This window comes from Bufo bufo, chromosome 3 (assembly GCF_905171765.1).
Source record: "Bufo bufo chromosome 3, aBufBuf1.1, whole genome shotgun sequence".
Classification (NCBI taxonomy): Eukaryota; Metazoa; Chordata; class Amphibia; order Anura; family Bufonidae; genus Bufo; species Bufo bufo.
Genome location: NC_053391.1, coordinates 511,809,524 through 511,834,925, shown reverse-complemented (window position 1 = coordinate 511,834,925; position 25,402 = coordinate 511,809,524). Strand labels below are relative to the sequence as shown.

The 25,402-nt window shown below is 43.5% G+C and overlaps 1 protein-coding gene across 3 annotated transcripts in view; it reads right to left on the bottom strand.

The window, feature by feature from the left end:
• The window catches only part of TBC1D4 (TBC1 domain family member 4), a 159,832-nt gene that overhangs the window by 56,633 nt on the left and 77,797 nt on the right, over positions 1 to 25,402 (bottom strand). For all 3 annotated transcript variants that reach the window (XM_040425347.1, XM_040425349.1, XM_040425348.1), the window contains exons 3-8: positions 14,529 to 15,122; positions 8,202 to 8,291; positions 4,460 to 4,564; positions 3,223 to 3,355; positions 1,938 to 2,029; positions 713 to 823 (exon numbers count right to left, since the gene is read on the bottom strand). In XM_040425347.1, the coding sequence (XP_040281281.1) occupies positions 713 to 823; positions 1,938 to 2,029; positions 3,223 to 3,355; positions 4,460 to 4,564; positions 8,202 to 8,291; positions 14,529 to 15,122 (1,125 nt within the window). The remainder of the gene's footprint in view (positions 1 to 712; positions 824 to 1,937; positions 2,030 to 3,222; positions 3,356 to 4,459; positions 4,565 to 8,201; positions 8,292 to 14,528; positions 15,123 to 25,402) is intronic.

The following is a 25,402-nucleotide window of genomic DNA, read 5'->3' as shown; positions in this document are numbered from 1 at the left end:
GGCCACTTTGTGCCTGAAATGCGTAAGTAGTGATCATATTCATGATTGGATCTTAAAGAGGTTGTCTCATTCAGCTAATAGCATTTATCATGTAGAGAAAGTTACTACAAACCACTTACTAATGTAATGTGATTGTCCATATTGCCTCCTTTGCTGGCTGGATTTATTTTTCCATCACATTATACACTGCTCGTTTCCATGGTTACAACCACCCTGCAATCCAGCAGTGGTGGCCGTGCTTGGACACTATAGGAAAAAGCAGAAGCCTATGTGTGCTTCCATGGTCCCAGCCGCCAGAGAGGCTGGTACTTTTTCCTATAGTGTGCAAGCATGACCACCACTGCTGGATTGGAGAGTGGTCATAACCATGTATAATGTGATGGAAAAATGAATCCAGCCAGCAAAGGAGACAATATGGACAATCACATTACATTAGTAACTTTCTCTACATGATAAGTGCCACTGTATTGCAAATAAGTCACGTGATGAAGAGCAACATTTTAGGCCACGTCAACACAGGATGGAATACACCCTATTCATTCCAAATGGTGAAAATCTGCAGGAAAATCTTTTGAGTGCAAGGTTATATTTTATTTGTTACAACAAGGAATGAAATATTATAAACTGTAAGACACTAAACAGTAGGGCTTGTTGGCTCCCTTTGCCAGAGCCCTGATTGTCAAATATGTCTACTAGATGCTTCTGCATTTACCGTCTGCAGTTCTCCAATGTGAACGTGGGTTTTCTGCTTGTTTTCACACAGCTGTCTTAGGTGAAGTATGACAAGCTCGTTCTCTTCCTGGTCGCTGGTTGCTTTCATTTTCTGACAAGAAGAGACATATTTCTGGTAAAGCAGGTTATTGTATCCCACGTTACTACTACTATTACATTTAGCTGACTACTATGTAACGGTGGTTGTCTTACCCCAGAGCGGTCTCCTGTTTTGGAGATCCACTGAGGAGATCGGCCTACACCAGTGTTACGTGCCAATATGCCTTGCACCTTTTGGGTATATATTTATCACACAGGGAGCTAGGACGTCATTGCATGTGCTAAAAGGGATATGAAATGCATCATTGTTGATACCTCATATGATTTTAGGCCATTGTTTCTGTCCACAGATCAGCAATAAAATAAAGTATTTCCACAGCGAAAATCTGTGGATTTCATTCGTAGCCTTCTTGTGAAAGTGCTGCAGATCAGCATGAGGATTAGTCTCACTGGCGTCTAATAGGGATAATCCTTGCCATTTCTGCCCAATGGAAGTAGCATACTACTTATTTCAGCATTTTGTTTTTCATGAAGGCATATGGCTGATCCCACAGTAAATAACATGTCAAATCTGCCATGTATGCAATGAGCCTTGGCCAAAAACTATTCTAAACTTTAATGAGGTTTAGAGTTTTTTTTCTTTTTTACTGATGACCCAACCTCTGGATAGGACATCAGTATCTGATCGACAAGGGTCCTATACCCAGAACCCCCACCGATCAGCAGTTTGAGAAGGCACCGGAGCTCGCAGTAGCGTCACGGCCTTCTCTCAGCTCACCAAGCACAGTGCCGTCCATTTCACAGCAGCTTTGATTGGTATTACAACGTATGCCTATTGACTTCAATGGGGCTGAGCTGTGCCTATGCCATGTGATGATGAACGTGATGTCACTTGGCCTAGGAAGGCCACAGTGCTACTGCGAGCACCTCTGCCTTCTCAAACTGCTGATCAGCGGGGGTTCTGGGAGTTGGCCCTCCCCCAATTACATACTGATGACCTATTCAGAGGATTGGCCATCAGTAGAAAAGTGTCAGCTTATTGTTTTTATCATATTTCTTGTTCCCTTTTACTTCTGCCTTTTCAAACCTTACAGTGTATACTTTTTCTGCTGCTGACATACTTTGTACCGGGTCATAGTAAATGAGTAAGTAAAACAAAAGTTAACCTGGACTTTTTCAAAAATGTCCGCTTGTTCGTTGTCAGAGAGCAAAGACAATTGTCGCTGTATTACCAGCTTGGCTCTTGGTGGGTACAGCCCTAGAAAAGAAGGACACAGATCTCAGAAAAGTCATCTGAAAGATAAAAAACACTAAAGGAATAATAGAAGTATATTGCGGTGCATTCCTATACAGTTTCCACTTGACTAAAATGATGATCGTCCACCAGTCTTCCAGTCCCTCTTGATAAACCTGTATAAGACCACACAAGATGGCTTTCTAAGACAATTCTTCTGCTCCTTGACCAGAGTTACTGTATGTCCACCATAACCACGTATCTTCTAATTAAAGTAAAGCTCCCCTCAAAACATCGGCTACCAGGAAACCACAATAATGCTATAAAATGGTTTCAGCTCAATTATCATTGTAAAGAGAAACCCAACCTTCACTTCTATGAGAACTAATATACAGTATGAGCAAAGTAATGCTAAACTAAAAAACTAACATTTCAATAAGCAGGTTTACCTTATCTGATAACTTCAGGAGAGCCATCAATCATTTATTGCTGTGGGACTGTGACTGCCTATTTTACATTGCTTCAATATGAACGGAATACAAACAAATTATAATACATTTATAGGTGTATAAGGTGTATGCGGATAAGGTTCCTATTCACCGGGCAGATTTTCTGGTGTGACAGATAGCTAAGGTGTATTCCGGTTACCATAAATATAACTCATGATTTAGACTAATCCATCATCAATAATGACCTAATATAATGTAAATTCCACATATTTACTGTTCAGTAGTTATAAAAGTCGTTTTCTTCCACTGTGTTTCCTCCTAAATTACCATGGCATCGACCTGTAGTTCTGAGCCTTTGTCAGGTCGAGCATGCTCAGTGTGTTGCTATCCATTCTCGTGTTAGTGTGCTGCTGATTACTGAGTAGGGGGCGTGACCGGACCGTGTATCAGGCAGCCAATCAGTAAACAGCAGGAAAGCTAGGGATTGTGGGGATTGTAGTCTTTGAGGGAAGCTCAGGAGCCATGATACTCTCAGTGTGTTGCAGGCTCACACAGAAGCTAGACAAATGGATTGCAAGGTGAACTGAAGCTCTGCTTATATGTATAGGTTTGGGTTCTGGTTGGGCAACAGCTTGCAGCCTTAATGCAGTTTTTCAAAAAACTAAGTTACTTTACCGAACTACCCCTTTAAGGCTAGTCATTGTAAGAACTGTGAAGCATCTTAATGTTTGAGCTTGTCTACTATCTTTCCACACATACTGTTGATACCTTCAATTCGCTCGCAGAGTTTGTGCAGAGCATGCATAGGACAAGCTTCACACAGCTTGATCTGTGTCTTGGCATTTTGGAGAGCGGCAGCGGTGCTGAATGCTTGCTTTAAGGTCAGCATGACTTCATCCACCTGACAAGAGCAGAGCAATATGTAAAAAAAAATTATATGAAGTAAACATTTTACCAAAGAACAGATTTCGCAGTCCTCCTTTAATATTCTGAAACAGCTATGTCAAATTTAAAAGAGAGATGTGCCTACTGACTACTGGAGAACATGAAATACTGAGTTATTCTATAATGCCTCCATCCTTGTAGGAGATATACATCACATGAACTACACAAATGATGTGTAACATAACAGGTCAGAATACACCAATGGGAAGGTCTGCAAGATCCCTCGACAACTCAATGAGTCTTCTTCGTAGGACCCTCATCATCATCCTTATTGAACTCAGTACTTTCCACTTGCTTGGAATGTCTTGTTGATGGGTTGATCCAGGTAGATTGGATATATACAATTCTTATAATATCTTAAACTTCGAAATTTCAAGCTTCTAAGCTGTGATAAATTCACAATATGAAACATTATAACTACTTTTATAACGGGTGTTCTTAGGCCTCTATATACTTAGACTGGCACCAAGGGTGTGTTCACATCAGGGGCAGACTGGCTACTGAAATCTCATGGTGGGCAGATGCCTAGGGTGACCACCCAAGTCCTCTTCATAGCAGCCAGCCAGGTTCATAACAATCTGATGCTCTCCTATGTAACTGGCCAGCAGCCGCGTCCTGAATTCAACTGTATCGCTGTCCTCAGGACGGTGATACAAGTAAATACTGTGGCGCAGGCGGCAGTATTTTGTGCTGCAGTGTGATATTTGGTTCTGCTGGGGCGGTATTTTGTTCTGCACTGTGGTATTGCTGGCCCCGCCTACTTCTGTTGCTCCACCTTCTGTCAATTTGGACCCACCTACAACCTAGGGCCACTTTTAGATTTTTTTTCCATGGCTACTTTAAAGTTCCCAATCTGTCCCTGGTTCACAGCATGTTTTTGTCCCACATTTTACGTATACACATGACATATATGTTAAACGGATGCCTCAGCAGGTGCTATACAGTGGCATTCATCACTATACGATCCCACAGTAAAAAAAGGAAAGCATCTGTTAATGTAGACATTTTTGGTGGACTTTGGAGTCTACGTGATGTGAACAGCCCTATGTCTGTTACCTACCAAAGCATCTGTAGCACACTGGAAGACGTAGCAAACATACTGGTTTATACCAGGCTCCACACTCTCACGGCACACAAATCCAAAGTGATCAATATGTTCAATACCCTGAAAAAAAAAAAGAAGAAAAAAAAAATATTACTACTGAATGTACCATGGTAAAATACATATTGAACCGAACATTTGGCGAAATATGTTTATTTATCACTTGGCACGGGCACCCTGGGAACTCTGCTATAGATCTCTCGTAGGCTGGGATTAGTAGGGCAATGGTGGAGTGGTGGAGCAGTAATGGCACTCACCCAAATGTCCATGTTTAAGAAGGTGGCATGATAGAAACATGTAATGTACAAACAGTCATTTCACATGTCTTATGTTGCAAGAAGTGTGAAACACGCAAAACAGCTGTACGCTTGTATGTTTCCACCGCGCCACGTGTTTTAACATAGACTGGAACTAGTTCTTCTTTTGCAATTATTGATTCTAGAATGAGATATGTACACAAGTACTCAAATATACATCTAGTATTACGGTTATCAATATCACTCCATCACATAATAAGCTTAAAGGGGTTTTCTGATGCTTTTACATTGATGGTTGGACTCTGGATAGGTCATCAATATCTGTTCAGCTGGGGACAGACACCGGCCACCCCTGCCGATCAGCTGTTCTGCAGTAGCTCTGGGGTTGGAAGTCGGTGCTATAACCACAGCTTCGGTGTAGTGGACAGAGCTGCTTACTGCTTGCTCCCATTGAAGTGAATGCAAGCAGCGTTGGAGTAACCAGCTCCAGCACTGCACACAATAAATGGAGCTACAGTTCCAGTACTGATAGGTGGGGGTATGGCGTGTCAGATCCCTGCCAATCATATATTGATGGTCTATCCTTAGGATAAAAGAAACGGAAAACCCCTTTAAATTGGTGAACAGAATTCCCGACACCAACCCAGTTCATATGACAAAATCAAAGCTGTTGTCTTTGCAATTCTTTGATGGTTTCCAATAATCCCCAGGAGCAATATTATAATTCAGATGACCCCAGGCTGCACATGCTGTGTAAAAACACCCCCCAAAAAACAGAACTTACACTCAGTTTGCCCATCCCTGCCGCTTCTGTTCCAATGGTGCCTGGGTCCCCAGTTCACTTCACTTTCTGCTCCTGCCTCGACATGGCAGGAACTGGTTGGGTATGTTGCTCAGGCAATCACTGGCTAAGACGGGTCACTGCTGCAGCCAACAATTTCCTGCCATGGCAAGACAGGAGTAGGAGGGGAAGTGCAGCGGAGAAGCAGGCACTATCGAGAAGGCAGCAACGGAGGATGGGCGAGGGGAGTATAAAGGCTGTATTACCCCAACAGATTGTCTGACCAATTTCTGTCCAATCAGACCAACAACAAAACATCTGCGATGGTCAGAAAATCTGTCAGATACTCTGTCGGTGTAATACAGCCCTAAGTTCTGTTAGGACCCGGGGAATGCTTTTTTGTGCTGGAATCATTTCATCTGAAACATTGGTGACATATCACTAGGATATGCCACAAGTGTCAGATAGGTGGTCACCCTTGAGGTAAGCAGAGAGCAGCTGTGCATGTGCGGCCACCCTCCATAGATTTTTTTGGGACTTCAGAGCATAGCCAAGCACTGGCTCAGCTATTTCTAACAGTCCCATGAAAAAGAATAGGGCGGTGAATGAGCTTGAGTAGTGCACTCTCCATTCATTTCCATGGGACTTGCAAAAAATAGCCAGCTTTTTTTTGGAACGCCCATAGAAATGAATGGAGTGCACACCTCATTTTCAGGGGCCCATTTTAGAGATAGGTCGGGGTCTCAGAGTTAAGAACCCCACCAATCTGACTTTGATGGCATATCCTAGCGATATGCCATCAAAGTCCAAGATGACACAAGATCAATGTAAGATAGCAAATGCAATTAAATCACCCGTTTAATTATTTACATGTTTAAATGTGGACGTACCCTTTTAATTGGGGCACCTGGTTGTGTGATCATCAAGCAGGTCTGGATGTGCGGGGCCAGAGGCAACCATAATTAATGTCTTCCCTACCCCAGAGATTTCATTTTCAGCCTAAATTGTGATTTGTCCATTAACCCTTTCAACAGTGCTAAAACAACTGTTACTGCAATAAGGTTTCTCATAAAGAAGTCATTTGTCTACGGCCAGGTTTCCTTTCACTTGAAATTTGTTCGCTAGCCATCCAAAAGCCTCTTACAATAATCTATTAATTCAACAGAGGAGGCTAAAGCCGTAATCCAGTCACCTTCACCTTAGAGTGCCATGACTTGGCATTGTACAAAGCATTCTCAGGATTCCCTTTCCAGGATCCCTCTCAGATACTTCATATAAACCGCCACACCTGAAGACTTGGGGCACTGCCGTTTACTACACTTCACAAAACGGTTTTGCAAAAGGTGTAAATCAGGACAGGATTGTGGGAGTAAGCATGAATAAAACGCTTCCATGACTTCTCTATACAAGGTTGTGCTCACATCTGTAGTATGCTCCATTGCAGACGGGAAGAGTAGTGAGGTATGGAGACCGCAGAGGAGCCTAACAGACCCCATTAGAAGTCAACGGGCCGGCACTGCGATGTTTGCGACGGAAGCCATGATGCAGATGTGAACAGAGCCTAACTAGATATGTCATTTATATACTTTGCTTTTAATAGATCTTAGGTGGATGCAAACACTTGCACTTGTTTAAATGACTAAACTTTCACACAACTTTGCATAAATCACAGACCAGTACAGGCCAATATAAGAAACTTTGTAATATATCTTATCAGAGAGAAATGTCTCTTTCTCTCCTTATCAGCTCTAATCCTGCTCCCCTACTTCCTAAACGAACATTCACTCTGAATTTTCAGCTAATTTTGTCATGCGAGACAGAGACATGCTGTCATCTCACTAAAGGATAAGATTACAAGTGCTCCGGCAGTCCTACGGCAGTGACTGGGGTGGTGAACAGACATGTGCACTACTGCTCCATTTAGAGAGGCTCTGGGACCCCATGTTCTTGGGATTGATGGGGGTCCCAGTGGTTGGACGCACTGTAATATGATATTTATCACCTTTTAATGGGTTAACCACTTTAAGTTGGGTCTGCAGACCTGCTGACAAGTGACACGTGAATTGCAGCTATATCAAACAGAGGAAATTTAAGGACACAAGAAACTAAATGGTTGTGTGAGATAAGTAAAAATCTCACCCCCTTCTCCACCACCGTTTTCTGTGGTGCTGGTCCAGCCCTACTGACGCTGCTTTTTACAAACTGCATGTCATCACTGCAGCCAATCACTATCTTCAGCGGTCTAACACTGAGGACAAGAATTGGCTGCAGCAGTCACGTACACCGTGACAATGTGCATAGTGACATACAGGTGTACGTCACTGCTGCAGCCAATCCCTGTCCTCAGCGTTAGATCGACGCGGACAGTAACTGGCTGCAGCGGTCACGTGTCATATACCAGCAGGTCACTGGACAAAGGGGTGAGTATAACATTGTTTGGTATTTTAAGCTATTGGTAGGACAACCCCATTAAAGGGTTAACACACTGGGCATAGAGTGCACGTCCTGTACAACCTCCAAACCAAACATTAGAATAGGAACCGCCTTCTTATTCCCTTCTGATTATACATGACTAAAAAAAAACACTTACCTGCTTTTTTACAAAAACAGCACTGCACCTGTCCGCAGGTTGTGTGCGGTATTGCAGTGAAAAGTCACTTACCTGAGTACACGAGGAAATATCTTTAAAGTTCTTTTCCAGCACTACAGACTTGGTATCGGGACTTATGAGATTAATTTCAAACCTGCCAACCTGTAAAACAAACGTTACAAATCACAGTAATAAAAGGATTAACATTCAGATAGTTGTAAGTAATAGGCAGATGTAGCAGGGTGGAATACGTTCATATGCGCTTGTTTTGTCTTAAACGTAATTTACAAATCATATAAATGAGAATTCAATTTATTGAGTGCGCTTCAAAGTGTAGTCACTGTGGCCAGTTACTGTAGCTCAGCTCCCATTGAAGTGACTGGGAGTTCAGCACCAGTAACTGGGCACATCCACTACATCAGTCCGCAGACTTGTGTCTATGAAAATGGCTGACCTGCAGCATGTGCGCTTGGCAGCTGAAGGCATCTGTGCTGGTCCCATATCCTGTTCATATGTGCCTGCATTGACAGGGCCAGGCAGTGAAAATGTCATCGTGCCTGGCCCTGTCAATTAAAGTGCAGAGGGCACGTCACTTGCAGAGAGAGCTGAGCCTCTAGGCAAATTGTGGATCCGCAAAACACGGACATCAGCAATGTGCATTCCGCAATTTACGGACCACACATCGCCGGCACTATAATCGAAAATGCCTAATCTTGTCCGCAATTGCGGGCAAGAATAGGACATGTTCTATTTTTTTGCGGATATGGAAGCACGGATGCGGAAGTGCGGATCCGCAAATGCAGATGCGGACAGCACATTCCGGCCCCATTGAAAATGAATGGGTCCGCACCCATTCTGCAAAATTGCGGAACGGATGCGGACCCATTTTGCGGACGTGTGAATGCTATCTGGTGCCAGGCATGCCCACCAGTATTTTGGCACAAGTTGACTAGAATTCTGTCACATCTTGATTTCTAAATCTCCCCCACTGTGTAGCAATCAGTATACCAGAACTGCCCGTCTGTCAATGATTCCATGCAGATACCAGTGCTCTATTTGACAGAAGACATATTTGGCCAAAACCCTTAAAGGGAATCTATTAGCTCCGAAAAACACCCCCCAACTAGAGTAGGCAGTGAATAGTATGATGCCGAGTCCTATTATGTAATTTTTATCCTCATATTCACTTGCATCCCACGTACCAGAAGTAAAATGCATTGAGAGGACTCCAGAGCCTCACCCACATAATGCAGAGGACTCAAGGAGGTTTGTGGGAGCACAGCTTACACTATACACCACTTACTCTAGTTTGGAGGGTGTTTCGATATGACAGATTCCCTTTAAAGGGCTTCTGTCACCCCACTAAACTCTTTTTTTTTTTTTGTTGTGTACTTCTAATCCCTATCCTGCCATATTGCCATACATTATGTTATTAATAATTTTCGTTCAGTAGATTTAGCAAAAAACGTACTTTTATGATATGCTAATTACCTTTCGACCAGCAAGTAGGGCGTCAACTTGCTGGTAGCAGCCGCAGAAAACCGCCCCCTCCTTCTGTTGATTGACAGGGCCAGCCGCGATCTCCTCCTCCGGCCGGCCCTGTCAGCATTTCAAAAATCGCGCGCCTCTGTTAATTTGGCGCAGGTGCTCTGAGATAAGGAGGCTCGCCTCCTCAGCACTCCCTCAGTGCGCCTGCACCAATGACGTCACCGAAAGAGAAGACGTCATCAGCGCAGGCGCACTGAGGGAGTGCTGAGGAGGCGAGCAGATTGTGCTGTGTGAACAGGGATCTGCTGCCCAGAAACAATGGATCTGTATGAGGACAAGTGATAGCAGTAGCCATGGCTCATCCCCATACATGTAAATGCAGCTCTTTCCTCCACCGACGAGCAGGCAGCCATAGGGAAGGAACGGTCCCTTCTCAATACCTGCCTCCTCGCTCAGCGACTGTAAGTGCTCCATTCCTTTCTCTTCCACGCTACATCATTATTGCAGTCAAAGGCACCGACAACCCTCATCTTAAAGGGAACCTGTCATCACCTTTATGCTGTCCATAATAACGGCAGAATAAAGTAGAGACAGGTGAGTTGATTTCAGCGGTCTGTCATTTATAAGTTAAAACTAAGAGGTTGCCGAGAACCAACATCACAATCCTTGCAGACTGGGCCTGGAAAAGAGTCCCGGACACCTGAGAAGAGTCCTGGTTATTCCTGTTCTCCTGCCCACCTGCTGATGACTGACCGGCTTCTACCGTGTTTTCTCCCTTTCTCTCTAGGAGAGAACTGCCAATCATCAGCAGATGGGCGAGAGAGAAAGAAGTCATGAATAACCAGGACTCTTCTCAGGTAGATTTGACTCTTTTCAAGGCCTGGGCTGCAATTATTATGATGCTGGTTTTCGGCAACCACTTACCTTTAAAGGATAACTGTCGTATTTTTATTTTTTTGGAGTATTGGATTGTGGTGATCACCTTAATATCACCTTGGTGGCCCTATTTCAACTTTTCACTGTGTATTCAATTACCCCTTAAAGAGGACCTTTTGCCAGAATAAAACCTCTAAACTGACTATACAGACGTGTAGAGCAGCGCCCAGGGATCCCCCTGCACCTACTGTTATCCCCGGGCGCCGGTCCGTTCTCCCGTTATAACCTCCGGTATGTAAGTAGTTAGGCTCCACCTAGGGGAACCTGCCGGCGTCTCTTTCTCCTATGCTGTAGCACTGGCTAATCGCAGCGCTCAGCTCATAGCCAGGCTATGAGCAGTGCTACAGCATAGGAGAAGGAGACCGCGGCAGGTTCCCCTGGGTGGAGCCTAACTATGAAGATACCGGAGACTATACCGGGCGAACGGACCGGCGCCCGGGGATAACAGTAAGTGCAGGGGGATCCCTGGGCGCCGCTCTACACGTCTGTATAGTCAGTTTAGAGGTTTTATTCTGGCGAAAGGTCCTCTTTAATTCCACATTTTTGTTCCCTGTGCTGCCTACTTTTACCTGCGCTTAAAATAGGGTTGATAGGCATGTTCCGTCCTGTTGAAGGACGGAGGACGCAGAAGCACGCAGCGTGCAAGGTCAGATTACTGACAGCCAGGGACTGTAAGTAAATGATTAAAGCCAGGTCCTCCCCAGCAGCTGATAACAGTGCCTGGGCTGTGTGCACTTCTCCCTGTCCCTGCGCTTGGCTGACGCTCCCTCACTCAGCAGAGCTGGAGAATGCAGAGTTGGAGCAGTGCAGACCAGGGAAGGGAGATCTGCCGTCTGCTCAGTGTATAAATGAAAGCAACATGTGGTAAGAGGACCCCTTTGTGCTGCAGGAGATTAACCCTTTAGGGGGAGGGCTCTGGTTACTGACACTTTTGGGGGGCTATTCAAGGCAGGTGGGATTAGCCTCAGGGTGAGGGCAGTGGCGGCCATCTTAACTGAATAGTGAAATTACAGTTTTATGCAGACTGGTTGCTAAGGGCTGAATCTTATTAAATATGGGGTAAGTCAGTCTAAGGGTCCATTCACACGTCCGCAATTTCGTTCCGCATTTTGCGGAACGGAATTGCGGACCCATTCATTTCTAGGGGCAGCAGGATGTGCTGCCCGGATCCGGAATCCGGGTCCGCAATTCCAATCCTGAAAAATATAGAACATGTCATTTTCTAATAAGTGCCGGCGATGTCTGTGTTTTGCGGATCCACACACACAGACGTGTGAATGGACCCTAAAAGGTAACTGATTCTGGAATATCACGTTATTAGTAACTACATATATGAAAATTTAAATTAGGGTCTAAATGTGACAGTTATCCTTTAACTGATGTGTGACACACCTCTGAAATCACCATTTCTGTCACTACTTTATGCTGCCCTCATTATGGTGAGCAGGTTCAGGTTCCCGTTAAAGGGGTTGGCAATTTTCCCATGGCATCCCATGGGTAAACTGTTTGAAGGTTTTCTAAAAGATGCTATCTTGAAGTACCTCAATGAAATTAAGCAAATATCAGCATGGCTTCATGAGGAATCGCTCATGTCAAACTAATTTAATCAGTTTCTATGAGGAGGTAAGTTCTAGACGTGACAGCAGCGAATCAATGGATGTCGTATATCAAAGCATTTTACACTGTACCATATAAAAGGTTAGTATATAAAATGAGAATGCTCGGACTGGGAGAAAACGTCTGTAAGTGGGTAAGTAACTGGCTGAGTGATAGAAAACAGAGGGTGGTTATTAATGGTACACACTCAGATTGGGTCACTGTCACTAGTGGATTACCTCAGGGGTCAGTATTGGGCCCTATTCTCTTCAATATATTTATTAATGATCTTGTAGAAGGCTTGCATAGTAAAATTATTTTTTTTGCAGATGACAATAAACTGTGTAAAGTAATTTACACTGAAGAGGACAGTATACTACTACAGAGGGATCTGGATAGATTGGAGGCTTGGGCAGAGAAGTGGCAGATGAGGTTTAACACTGACAAACATAGAAAAAGATTCTTTACGGTAAGAGCAGTGAGACTATGGAACGCTCTGCCTGAGGAGGTGGTGATGGTGAGTTCACTAAGGCCTGGATGTATTTCTGGAGTGTAATAATATTACAGGCTATAGTTACTAGAGAGGGGTCGTTGATCCAGGGAGTTATTCTGATTGCTTAGTTGCAGTCGGGAAGGATTTTTTTTCCCTAAAGTGAGGAAAATTGGCTTCTTTTTTTTTGCCTTCCTCTGGATCAACTTGCAGGATAACAGGCCGAACTGGATGGACAGATGTCTATTTTCAGCCTTATAAACTATGTTACTATTTCTCCAAAATGCCATAAACAGTGGTGTATGCTCAGCCCCCACCAATCAGCTGTTACCTGCAGCAGTGGTTCCAGAAAGTGAGCAGCTCCATATGCCACTAATGTCTCAGAGGCTTTTGATGATATACTTAGGATACATAATATCTTACTCTATAAGTGCACTCACAATGCAGTAATACTTATATGGAAAAAGCCGAACATATAGTTCGCAGGTAATGGCACGTATACAGCACTATTAAAGCAGCGCTGAAGCAGTGATGTACCTGAAATAAACTAGAGAACTCAACTAATGGAAAGCAATTTAGATGGAAAAAAACAAGCGAAATAAACTTCAAGAAGACTCAGTTCTTGGGAGGAGGGCTGAGAGATATGTCAAACTCCTTCAACCCAACATGAGCTGGAAGTCTTTAGGAGTTATTGGAACAAATTAAGTAATTTCTAGAAATGATTCAAATAATAAGCCAATGTAATGAAATAAAAACAGGTAGTGGCTATGTGCGGCTCATCTTCAGCTTCCGGGCTGCGTTACAAGAATGGGCTTTACCCCTTCATCAGCTCTGCTACACTACAAAGGTGGTCTTGTCTGGATAGCCCTTTTCTGTATTGTAGTGTACGTCCCACAATATTCAGCCGATCGCAGGAAGCTGCCGCCTTCCTCATTTCAGCCGCAATGTTGTAGGAAAAACAAAGCATCAGACAGCGGCCATTGGGCCATCCATGTTATGAAGACAAGTCCTCCAGAAGGAGAGCGGTATTACAGCAGAGTTCCTGTCTGGTTAGTGGACAGGGGTTCAGATCCGCAGAACACCCACTACTAGTCTGGAGCTACACAGCAACATATGTCCCATGACACGAAGATAGCAATATAATGTGTGTCCATGACTGTGATAAGAAATCAACTCAAAAAATAAGTCCAACATCGCTGGATTTAGGTGGCATGCAACTTTGCCATCATAGATCACAATGCAAGTTGCATGCAACCGTGACTTGATTGCAACCTTTCCAAAAATCGCAGCTCTAAAGCTCGGGCAACATGGCGACTTTGGCCGCAACATATGTCACGCAACCTAAGATCACTTTGCTGCACTGCAGCCTCACGATACAATGGAAGTAAATGGGGTTGCGTTGACACCTGCAAGGTGCCATGCCGGCAACCTGACAGTCCAAAAAAATCTGTTGAGCCTTGGCAATTTGTGGTTGACAACACGACCCCATTTACTTCCTTACGTTGCAAGACTTTATTGATGCACCTCTATCTTTGATTCCGTCACAGCATGTAGCTCCAGCTTGAAATAGTCACTCGGCAGCAAGCTGCATAGATAGCTTTGGTTGTGGGACTTGCTGTCATGTAACGCGTGTTGCTGTGTATGGGGACGGGGCAAGGACTCCAGATCACCACAACTACCAGAAAATCAGGCCTGGCAACCAAGTGTTGCTCCTTACACTTTCAGCCATTAGCTAAAGCGTTGAGCTGGAGGCTGAATTCAGTTTAACATTTTATCATTACTATTTCATAAAAAATGGTAGAATGAGTCTACAGGGCTGCACTTGCTCGATGTACCAGATGCATGAAGCCATAACATGCCTAAAAGAGCAATTCCAGATTTTAACATACCTGAAAGAGCATTGTCCTGTTCTTTTCCGAGTCGGAGGGTTGTACATGGCTCGGTGCACTTGCATGTCTTCTCCTTGACTGTATTTTTCCATCATAAGCCTTCTTTTGAATAGTAACACTACTACATCGAGACCTAAACTCCTGCTGGTCCTCAAAGCCTGAGTCTTCAAGTATCCTCTCAGGAAAAGATACCCGCATACCAGAAAGATTGCTCTGGCTACCTACTGTAAATATCCCTGAATGGCCCTTGGAGGCAGAATTGGCATTAGAGTCCGCGTCCAGTGCTTCAAATGCACTATCAGATGGAGAAACTGGGAGATTGGTCTCGGCCAATGCGAGGTCAGAGCTGGAGTCCACGCTGCGCTGCTCGCTCAGTAGCTTCAGACGCTGACGTTCATGTAGAGAGAATTTCTCAATGCAGTCATCGATGAGAGTGGAAGGAGCGTGTTTATGGGCAATTACCACCTTGCCGCAATATAAAACCTCAAACTTCTGCGAGTTGTAAAAGGCATCTTCATTGTCCTTGCTGGGCTTTGAATCTTCCTTCAGAGCAACTTTGGAAACCTGCCGAATGCTACTGATGACTGTGGAAACCTGAACAGAAGCAAAACATAAGAATCAGACACATGTATGGAAATGTAACTTGTCGATGACTTTGGTCATTGCTCACTGCTTGCTCACTGTCGCCTCCAACGTTTACCACTTTCTAGGCATACTGTACAGTGGCATACGTCCCTCACTGACTCCCATTGTAAACAACATACCTTTATACAGGCTGTCCCAACCTTTACTTAGCGGTTTCCATAACCCCACAGCAGTGAACGGGAGCTATGCTAATAGTGTAGCACAGCAAGCTGCGCTGCTTGCTGTGTTATTCTGTTTGCTTCTGTAGCTCCCATTCACTGCTATGGCAGTTACAGAAACCATACAGCTGTGGCCGCTCAGGCGTTTTCATATTTCCAGCCAGCCTGGATCAGCCATGAAAGGTTGAGATGGGACAACCCCTTTATATTTTGTTAAAAATTCAGATTTCCCACTAATTAAATTCAATACGTTAGTGCTACATTCTAGAACACCACTCTAAAAGCTAAAAGGCGGCCATACACATCATCACCACTAGGTGGCCACACATAAGCAAATTTAGCATATACAGTTCATCTCCCAAGAGGAAACCTACGGAATAGAGCGCATCTGTACTCCGTTGTACGTTATTTTACTGTGCCCTCTGCATAAGAAAGCATAATAGACTGAGCTTTCCTATACAGTGATAAAAGAGATATGTCAGTGCATAACGGCCCATATTTTATTGCAGGGGCCTATAAACACATTTAGCATGTGCACCAAATGTGCAAAAAATGAAATGTAGACTGAGCCTCACCTGAACAAGGCTTAAAGGGGTTGTCTAATCTTGCCACTAGCATAGTGAGATGGGACTAAGCCTCAATCACCAGGTGGCTGGCACTTCGCTGTTTCAGTAGTTCCCATTGCAGTGCATGGGAGCTACAGAAACGGCGTAGCACAGCAAGCTCACTCCCCATAATTGCCCCATGTCAATGTGCTGCCGATCATATGACACCTAAAACCGGGATGTGCGGCAGACAAGCAGTGAAGCAGCAGTGATCGTTTATCTCCATACAGAGGGGAAAACGGATATAGTCAGGTCCATAAATATTGGGACATCGACACAATTCTAATATTTTTGGCTCTATACACCACCACAATGGATTTGAAATGAAACGAACAAGATGTGCTTTAACTGCAGACTGTCAGCTTTAATTTGAGGGTATTTACATCCAAATCAGGTGAACGGTGTAGAAATTATAACAGTTTGCATATGTGCCTCCCACTTGTTAAGGGACCAAAAGTAATGGGACAATTGGTTTCTCAGCTGTTCCATGGCCAGGTGTGTGTTATTCCCTCATTATCCCAATTACAATGAGCAGATAAAAGGTCCAGAGTTCATTTCAAGTGTGCTATTTGCATTTGGAATCTGTTGCTGTCAACTCTCAAGATGAGATCCAAAGAGCTGTCACTATCAGTGAAGCAAGCCATCATTAGGCTGAAAAAACAAAACAAACCCATCAGAGAGATAGCAAAAACATTAGGCATGGCCAAAACAACTGTTTGGAACATTCTTAACCCTTTCATGACCAAGGGTCATTGATGCCCCAGTGTCCAGGTCAAAATTTACAAATCTGACATGCGTCACTTTATGTGGTAATTGCTTTGGAACACTTTTATTTATCCAAGCCATTCTGAGATTGTTTTCTCGTGACATATTGTACTTCATGATAGTCATAAATTTGAGTCAATATATTTCCCCTTTATTTATAAATTTCAATTTCTCTGCTTCTAAAACAGAAAGTCATACCTAATAAAATATTTATTACTTAACATTTCCCATATGTCTACTTTATGTTGGCATCATTTTGGAAATATTTATTTTTTTAGGACGTTAGAAGGCTTAGAAGTTTAGAAGCAATTCTTAAAATTTTTAAGAAAATTTCCAAAACCCACTTTTTAAGGACCAGTTCAGGTTTGAAGTCACTTTGTGGGGCTTACATAGTGGAAACCCCCCATAATTGACCCCATTGTAGAAACTACACCCCTCAAGTTACTCAAAACTGATTTTACAAACTTTGTTAACCCTTTAGGTGTTCCACAAGAATTAAAGGAAAATGGAGATGAAATTTCTAAATTTCACTTTTTTGGCAGATTTTCCATTTTATTAAATTTTTTTCTTTAACACATTGAGGGTTAACAGCCACACAAAACTCAACATTTATTACCCTCATTCTGCGGTTTACAGAAACACCCCACATGTGGTCGTAAACTGATGTAAGGGCACACGGCAGGGTGCAGAAGGAAAGGAACGCTGTATGGTTTTTGGAAGGTAGATTTTGCTAAACTGATTTTAGATGCCATTTAAAGCTCCCCTGATGCACCCTTACAGTAGAAACTCCCAAAAAGTGACCCTATTTTGGAAACTAGGGGATAAGGTGCCAGTTTTATTGGTACTATTTTGGGGTACATATGATTTTTAATTGCTCTATATTAATTTTTTTTTAGGCAAGGTAACTGAAAAATGGCTGTTTTGGCACAGTGTTTTTTTTTTTTTTTTTTACAAGATTCATCTGACAGGGTAGATCATGTGCTATTTTTATAGAGCAGGTTGTTACGGACGCAATGATATCAAATATGTCTACTTTCTTTGTTTGTTTGTTTCAGTTTTACATAATAAAGCAATTTTGAAAAAGAAATTATGTTTTTGTGTGTCCATTTTCTGAACGCCATATGTTTTTTATTTTTCTGCCGATCGTCTTGTGCAGAGTCTCGTTTTTTGCAGAAAGAATTGAGGTTTTTAATTGGTACCATTTTTGGGTACATAGGATTTTTGGATCATTCATTATTACACTTTATGGGGCAAGGTGACCAAAAAATTTGCTGTTTTGGAACAGTTTTTATTTATTTATTTTTACAGCGTTTATCTGAGGGGTTAGGTCATGTGACAATTTTATAGAGCAGATTGTTACGGACGTGGCAATAACTAATATGTATACTTTTTCTTATTTATTTAAGTTTTACACAATAATAGCATTTCTGAAACCCAAAAAATGATGTTTTAGTGTCTCCATAGTCTGAGAGCCATAGCTTTTTTATTTTTTGGCCGATTGTCTTAAATAGGGTATAATTTTTTGCGGGATGAGGTGACAGTTTGATTGGTACTATTTTGGGGGTCATAAGCCTTTTTGATCGCTTGCTGTTGCACTTTTTGTGATGTAAGGTGACAAAAATGGCTTTTTTAACTCAGTTTTTATTTTTTTATGGTGTTTATCAGACGGGGTCTATCATGTGATATATTTATAGAGACGGTCGTTACGGACGCGGTGATACCTAATATGTGTAGTTTGTGGGGTTTTTTTCATTTGGCAACCATCGGGCGCTGTCGTCGCAGCGCGGCAGCCCTGATGGTGGAGAGAGGGAGCCCCCTCCCTCTATTAACCCCATGGATGCCGCTACCGCGGCATCTATGGGGTTACAGCAGAGTGTCAGCATAGAGCTGACATTCTCTGCTGATGGCGGCGGCTCAGGAATGGAGCCGCCGCCATCACACACAGCAGGGGTACCGCACGGCATGGGGGCAGCCTTGAAAAGGGGGGCGGGAGGTTGGGGGGGACGGCCAGCATTGAGAGACAGCGCAAATGGGCACTGGGCAGGCTGCAAGAATGTGGATGGGAGCGGGGGGGGGGAAGGAACTTCATAAGGGGCAGGTGGGGACAAGGGGGGGCTTGGCGCACAGATCGGGGGGGGCACGAGAACACTATCTGATTTCAGGCTCTGAACTGCAGAGCGCATATCAGAGCCTGAAACCGGCATTTTTTCACTGCCGCGATCCGATTGGTTAGTCTGCACAGATTGCCGGCAAGGGGCCACTCTGATTGGTCCCTTCCCGGCATTACTGAACTTTGCAGCGCTTGGATTAAAGAGCTGCCATGACGTCTATACACGTGGTAGCTGCACGGGGTATGTGCAGCTATCACGTATATATACGGATTGCGGTCGTGAAGGAGTTAAAAAGAAGGAACGCACCGGTGAGCTCAGCAACACCAAAAAACCCGGAAGACCACAGAAAACAACTGTGGTGGATGACCGAAGAATTCTTTCCCTGGTGAAGAAAACACCCTTCACAACAGTTGGCCAGATCAAGAACACTCTCCAGGAGGTAGGTGTATGTGTGTCAAAGTTAACAATCAAGAGAAGACTTCACCAGAGTGAATAGAGAGGGTTCACCACAAGATGTAAACCATTGGTGAGCCTCAAAAACAGAAAGGCCGGATTAGAGTTTGCCAAATGACATCTAAAAAAGCCTTCACAGTTCTGGAACAACATCCTATGGACAGATGAGACCAGGATCAACTTGTACCAGAGTGATGGGAAGAGAAGAGTATGGAGAAGGAAAGGAACTGCTCATGATCCTAAGCATACCATCTCATCAGTGAAGCATGGTGGTGGTAGTGTCATGGCGTGGGCATGTATTTCTGTCAATGGAACTGGTTCTCTTGTATTTATTGATGATGTGACTGCTGACAAAAGCAGCAGTATGAATTCTGAAGTGTTTCGGGCAATATTATCTGCTCATATTCAGCCAAATGCTTCAGAACTCATTGGACGGCGCTTCACAGTGCAGGTGGACAATGACCCAAAGCATACTGCAAAAGCAACCAAAGAGTTTTTTAAGGGAAAGAAGTGGAATGTTATGCAATGGCCAAGTCAATCACCTGACCTGAATCCGATTGAGCATGCATTTCACTTGCTGAAGACAAAACTGAAGGGAAAATGCCCCAAGAACAAGCAGGAACTGAAGACAGTTGCAGTAGAGGCCTGGCAGAGCATCACCAGGGATGAAACCCAGCGTCTGGTGATGTCTATGCGTTCCAGACTTCAGACTGTAATTGACTGCAAAGGATTTGCAACCAAGTATTAAAAAGTGAAAGTTTGATTTATGATCATTATTCGGTCCCATTACTTTTGGTCCCTTAACAAGTGGGAGGCACATATGCAATCTGTTGTAATTCCTACACCGTTCACCTGATTTGGATGTAAATACCCTCAAATTAAAGCTGACAGTCTGCAGTTAAAGCACATGTTGTTCGTTCCATTTCAAATCCATTGTGGTGGTGTATAGAGCCAAAAATGATAGAATTGTGTCGATGTCCCAATATTTCTGGACCTGACTGTATGTACATGCAGCTGAATAAACTGGCAATGATTGGGAATTAATCTGTTCCTGCTCATTGGTGTTCCAGCAGAAATGACACTTTAAAATATAACTTTTAATTATTTCTAATAAAAAACTATCACTAACGTGATTCACCAGTGAAAAAACTGTGAAAACTCATATTATACAATGATATAAACTGTAAACGGGATAGCCGACCAAGGATAAGGCTAAAGAGGTTTGGTGTACATACGGCAGGACTAAGGGGAGTGTTAGATAAACTAAGCTGTCCCTACACTCACCCTGAGTAAAGCCTCAGCCCAGGGACGTCCCCTGATGGTGGAGACTCCCCGTCCTCGTACCTGGACTGACTGCCCTAGGTATACCCTCCTCTCAGGTAAAAGATAAATACCCGGCTCCCCCGTATAGATAACGGATATTTACTGGGTCACAGTGGATTGATAACTGAAAAGACCACAGCCCACCAGGATAAAGAGACTGAAGAAAAAGTAAAGGTGCAGAGGAGATAAATCCTACAACACCGTGATGAGAAATCTAAAGAGACGTCACGATGCTCCAACGTCACCAGGCTATTTCTCACCACCACCCCGACGCGTTTCCCCTATTGCTAGGTTCATCAGGGGGTCAAACAGCAGTCATAGATAAACCGTTACAAAATGGATATTCAAGATAAAATCATGATATATATACAAGAAGCATAGAACCGGACACACAGATACTGACGTATGTAAGGCACCAAGGGGATCATTAGATAAATCCCACCTGTAAATAAAAGGTAGAGAAATATCAGAAAATGAGCGCTTGTTAAAGGAAAATTACTATTTCAACCCGCTAGGGTCACTTACTCAGAATCCTGGATAGTCAGACTGATAAGACGCCCATTTAGATAAGGGCAAAGACAGTATCCAGATGGCTGTAAAGACATACAGTGTAAAATACTGTTTCATGCCCAAGTCCAGGTTAACCAATCAGTAAACGGACCAAATCGTCCCCACTTACATTTGCCTAGTGTGCCGGTCGCCTTCTATGCCTCCAGATGAACTCACTGACCGAGCTATCTACCTCCTTAAATATTGTCTCCTCACCTGTTTCAAATCTGGCGCTTCCAGGACACCACAGGTACCACTTCCGGTTATCGGAGGCATCTGTTGTCGTCACTTCCGGTCTTTGGACCGCAAGTGTAACTTACTTCCGCCCAATGGAACGCGGATGGACGTCACATCCGGTTCCAAGGTCTCTCTAGTTAGGAGATCGTTTTCACCAGAGAGCCGCACCGCCCACGTCCCATGGACCGCAAACACACGCAATGTCCGGTCCTATGGAACGCATGGCCTTATCCCCCTAACACAAGATATTAAAGAAGGTATATTATCACTGCACTATAGCTATAAAGGTGCATTATATATCTATATTCGATCATTTATACATTATGATCACCTTTACATACCAGTGCTAAAACGGTGCACTGGTGAAGGGATAGCGACATGGTCACCGCTACTCCAAGGATCATCACACTATTATAAGCACATAGGCACTACGTAAAATATCATAGTGTTGTTAGAGGAAGCTTAAATGTAGACGATGGCTGATCTTCTACTGAAGGGGACAGGTGATACTGTATTGATCACAAATCGAGGAGAGTAAAATATGTAGAGGGAAGATCGGTGTGAGCCAATCTAGATAAAAAAGAGAGGATGTCACACACTATTTCACTTCCAGTACATGTCCTAGATACAGGGCAGTACTAAGCGTATATATGATAAAAAACGCTTATAGATTAGTCTAGGGATACAAAGGTATCCAGTCATTTAATCCGAACTGAAGTATTTTTACCGGGCAAGCTATTCATATTAAGGGAGAGTGCACTGAGCACATTCACCCCCAACCTACTTATAAAAAACATGAGAAGGTGAGTCTCTCATTGATCCCAAGGGGTGCCTGAGATTTAAAGCGGTGAATCCACACGCATTCCTTTTGAAGGATTTTACGATCCCAGTCGCCACCCCTTGGGGATGGGGGGATAGCCTCCAGAATAGAGAACCTCATGCAGTTAGAATCCCCGCCATGAACATCATTAATATGTGATGCGACAGGGGTGATTTTTTTCTTCACCACGTCGTTCACATGCTCACAAATCCACCGTCTGACTTCTCTGATCATTGCCCTGAGTATTGGCCAAGTAAAGGGCCCCTTAGGCACAAGGCAATCTACTGTGGCAGTAATTACTGGCTTAGGATCTGGTTGAATAACCTCTGGCATTGTGACCCCAGAAATCCTCTTTATGACAGTAAACATTCATGCTCTATGCTTTGATATTTAAGTCTGGATAGTTTATAGTAAATGGAGCCAAGAAAGAGTACTCATTTACATAACGGAGTTGTCAGCACAGAAAAAATCTCCCTAAAGAGAAGTGGCATGACAGACGAGGCATGCAAATAAGCCAGTCTCCGGCTGTAGAGCACTCAGCATGCGCCTTCATGCCATATAACAGCTGTTCTTTCCTATAATGCAGGCAGACGGGCCCCTGGCAACCTTCAATGGAGTAGCACTATTTTATCTGGTTTGTACAACTGGAACAAAGCACGCTTCCCTAAGATGCAGAAATGCAAACATACAGGGTCATTTATTAAGACCGTCGTTTTATACAACGGTCTTAATATCCCCTGCGCTGGCGGTGGATCTGCCGAAGTTATGGACAGGTGCCGGCCTCTACATAACTTTGGTGCATCCACTGCCTGTCTAAATATACGTCATCTTCCTTGCTGGCGTAGATTTAGAACATTTTCTATGCCTAAAACAGGCGTAGAAAATGATAAATGAGACAGGTCTGGCGGCCTGCCCTCTTCCCCTCCCATACCACTCCCCCCTTTTTTAAGACCTGGTGCTAACAAGGAAAAGTTGAAGACTGCGGCGCAAATAACTTTCGCGCCACAATCTACGCCAGATGTATGCCAAAAATGGATATCTGATAATAAATTTGCCATAGTGCCTACAGGGATCACACAAACATCAAGTACTGTCTATGAATCTCTGCATCTCAAACAAAACCCGGCACAACAGGTCAAATAATAAGGACAGAGATCCTACCCCAAGTAAACCACTGCAACTAAAAAACATTAGAACTATATATAAGAACTGTATCAATTACAGCAGTGAAAAAAATCTGAAAACACTAAACAAATTAGATTCATGTCAAGTATGGAAACTCTAAGGTATTATATTGTCCCACAGGGGAGAAAGTTCAAATTGCACGCAGTAGTACAGAAACAATTGTTAGGGCTTGTTATAGAGTAGGGAGAATTGTTTGAGCAGAGGCTCTTCTTCCAAGTGAGGTGGGACCACTGGGCTGCCCAGCAATAAAGCTGTATATTTGGAAGAGCTATTCTCCCATTTTCTGGGCTCCTGTTCGGAGTACCAGAAGAATACCTAGTTGGTTTCATCCCCCTCAGAGAAGGGAAAGACAATAGATACAGGGTTATTCAATTTATTTTTGGAGCTTAAACCTCCTCTACCCCACTGATCCTTCTTGGCATGGATGCCAAGATGGAAAATCCAATAAGAGAAAGTCTTTGTTATAGCAGTGCCGTCACTAATGTCCACCAGGATTAAACTGGGCAGTATGGCTGATATCGGTTTATATAATGGCTGTATGTGGTGCTCAGTCTCCGTATGCAGATACATGCGAACATCCAAACGAAGATAAGAAAAGGAGACGGCACTCATGAGCTTCTTTGTGAATCTTAACTTCTTTATTGCAAAGAGTCGACACGGGGATGAGGGCGGACACTCCACCAGACAGGCAGGAAAGCGGCGATGGCTGTTTCACGCTTCCACAGGCCACTACGTCATGACGTCATAGGTCCTCGTATACTTGTATAAGAGGATGTATGCCAAGAAGGCTTTCGACCTTGTTAATTGAGACTATAGTAAACTGGCCTTGCAAGCATTTCATTTCCCCACACAATTTATTAATGTAGTCTTTACAATTTACGACAAACCTTCTGCCTGTGTTCTAGTCAACATCTCATATGATGCTGTCCTTTATCACCCCTTTTCTTTATTCTTTCGATGGAAGCCTTAAGGCTGTACATTAAAAGATTTTGCAGGTGATTGTCGGGAGGGAGGCATTCCTTCCTGACAATTGCCTGCTCGTAAATGGAGGAGACCACTGCTATTACATGCAGCAATCTCCTCCACAGTATGGGGAGGAGTAATCGCTTGTTGTTTGCTGGCAGATGATCGTGATTAGACAGCACAATCTGCTACCGGCAAACAATGATTTTCATGTCTGCTTAAAAATCTGGATTGCTCGTTAGTGACGATCTGATACAGGCCTAACTCCAAACTAATAGACTAAATGATAGGATTAGGCTACTTTCACACTTGCGTTCAGAGCGGATCATTAATGTATTTATTAATGATGTGACTGCTGATAAAAGCAGCAGGATGAATTCTGAAGTGTTTCGGGCAATATTATCTGCTCATATTCAGCCAAATGCTTCAGAACTCATTGGACGGCACTTCACAGGGCAGATGAACCATGACCCAAAGCATACTGCAAAAGCAACCAAAGAGTTTTTCAAGGGAAAGAAGTGGATTGTTATGCAATGGCCAAGTCAATCACCGGACCTGAATCCGATTGAGCATGCATTTCACTTGCTGAAGACAAAACTGAAGGGAAAATGCCCCAAGAACAAGCAGGAACTGAAGACAGTTGCAGTAGAGGCCTGGCAGAGCATCACCAGGGATGAAACCCAGCGCCTGGTGATGTCTATGCGTTCCAGACTTCAGGCTGTAATTGACCGCAAAGGATTTGTAACCAAGTATTAAAAATTGAAAGTTTGATCTATGATTATTATTATTATGTCCCATTAATTTTGATTCCTTAACAAGTGGGAGGCACATATGCAAACTGCTGTAATTCCTACACCGTTCACCTGATTTGGATGCAAATACCATCAAACTCAAGCTGACAGTCTGCAGTTAAAGAACATCTTGTTAATTTCATTTCAAATCCATTGAGGTGGTGTATAGAGCCAAAGATTTTAGAATTGTGTCGATGTCCCAATATTTATGGACCTGACTGTATACCATGGAACACAGTGAAGACAATCATCATCAAGTGGAGAAAATA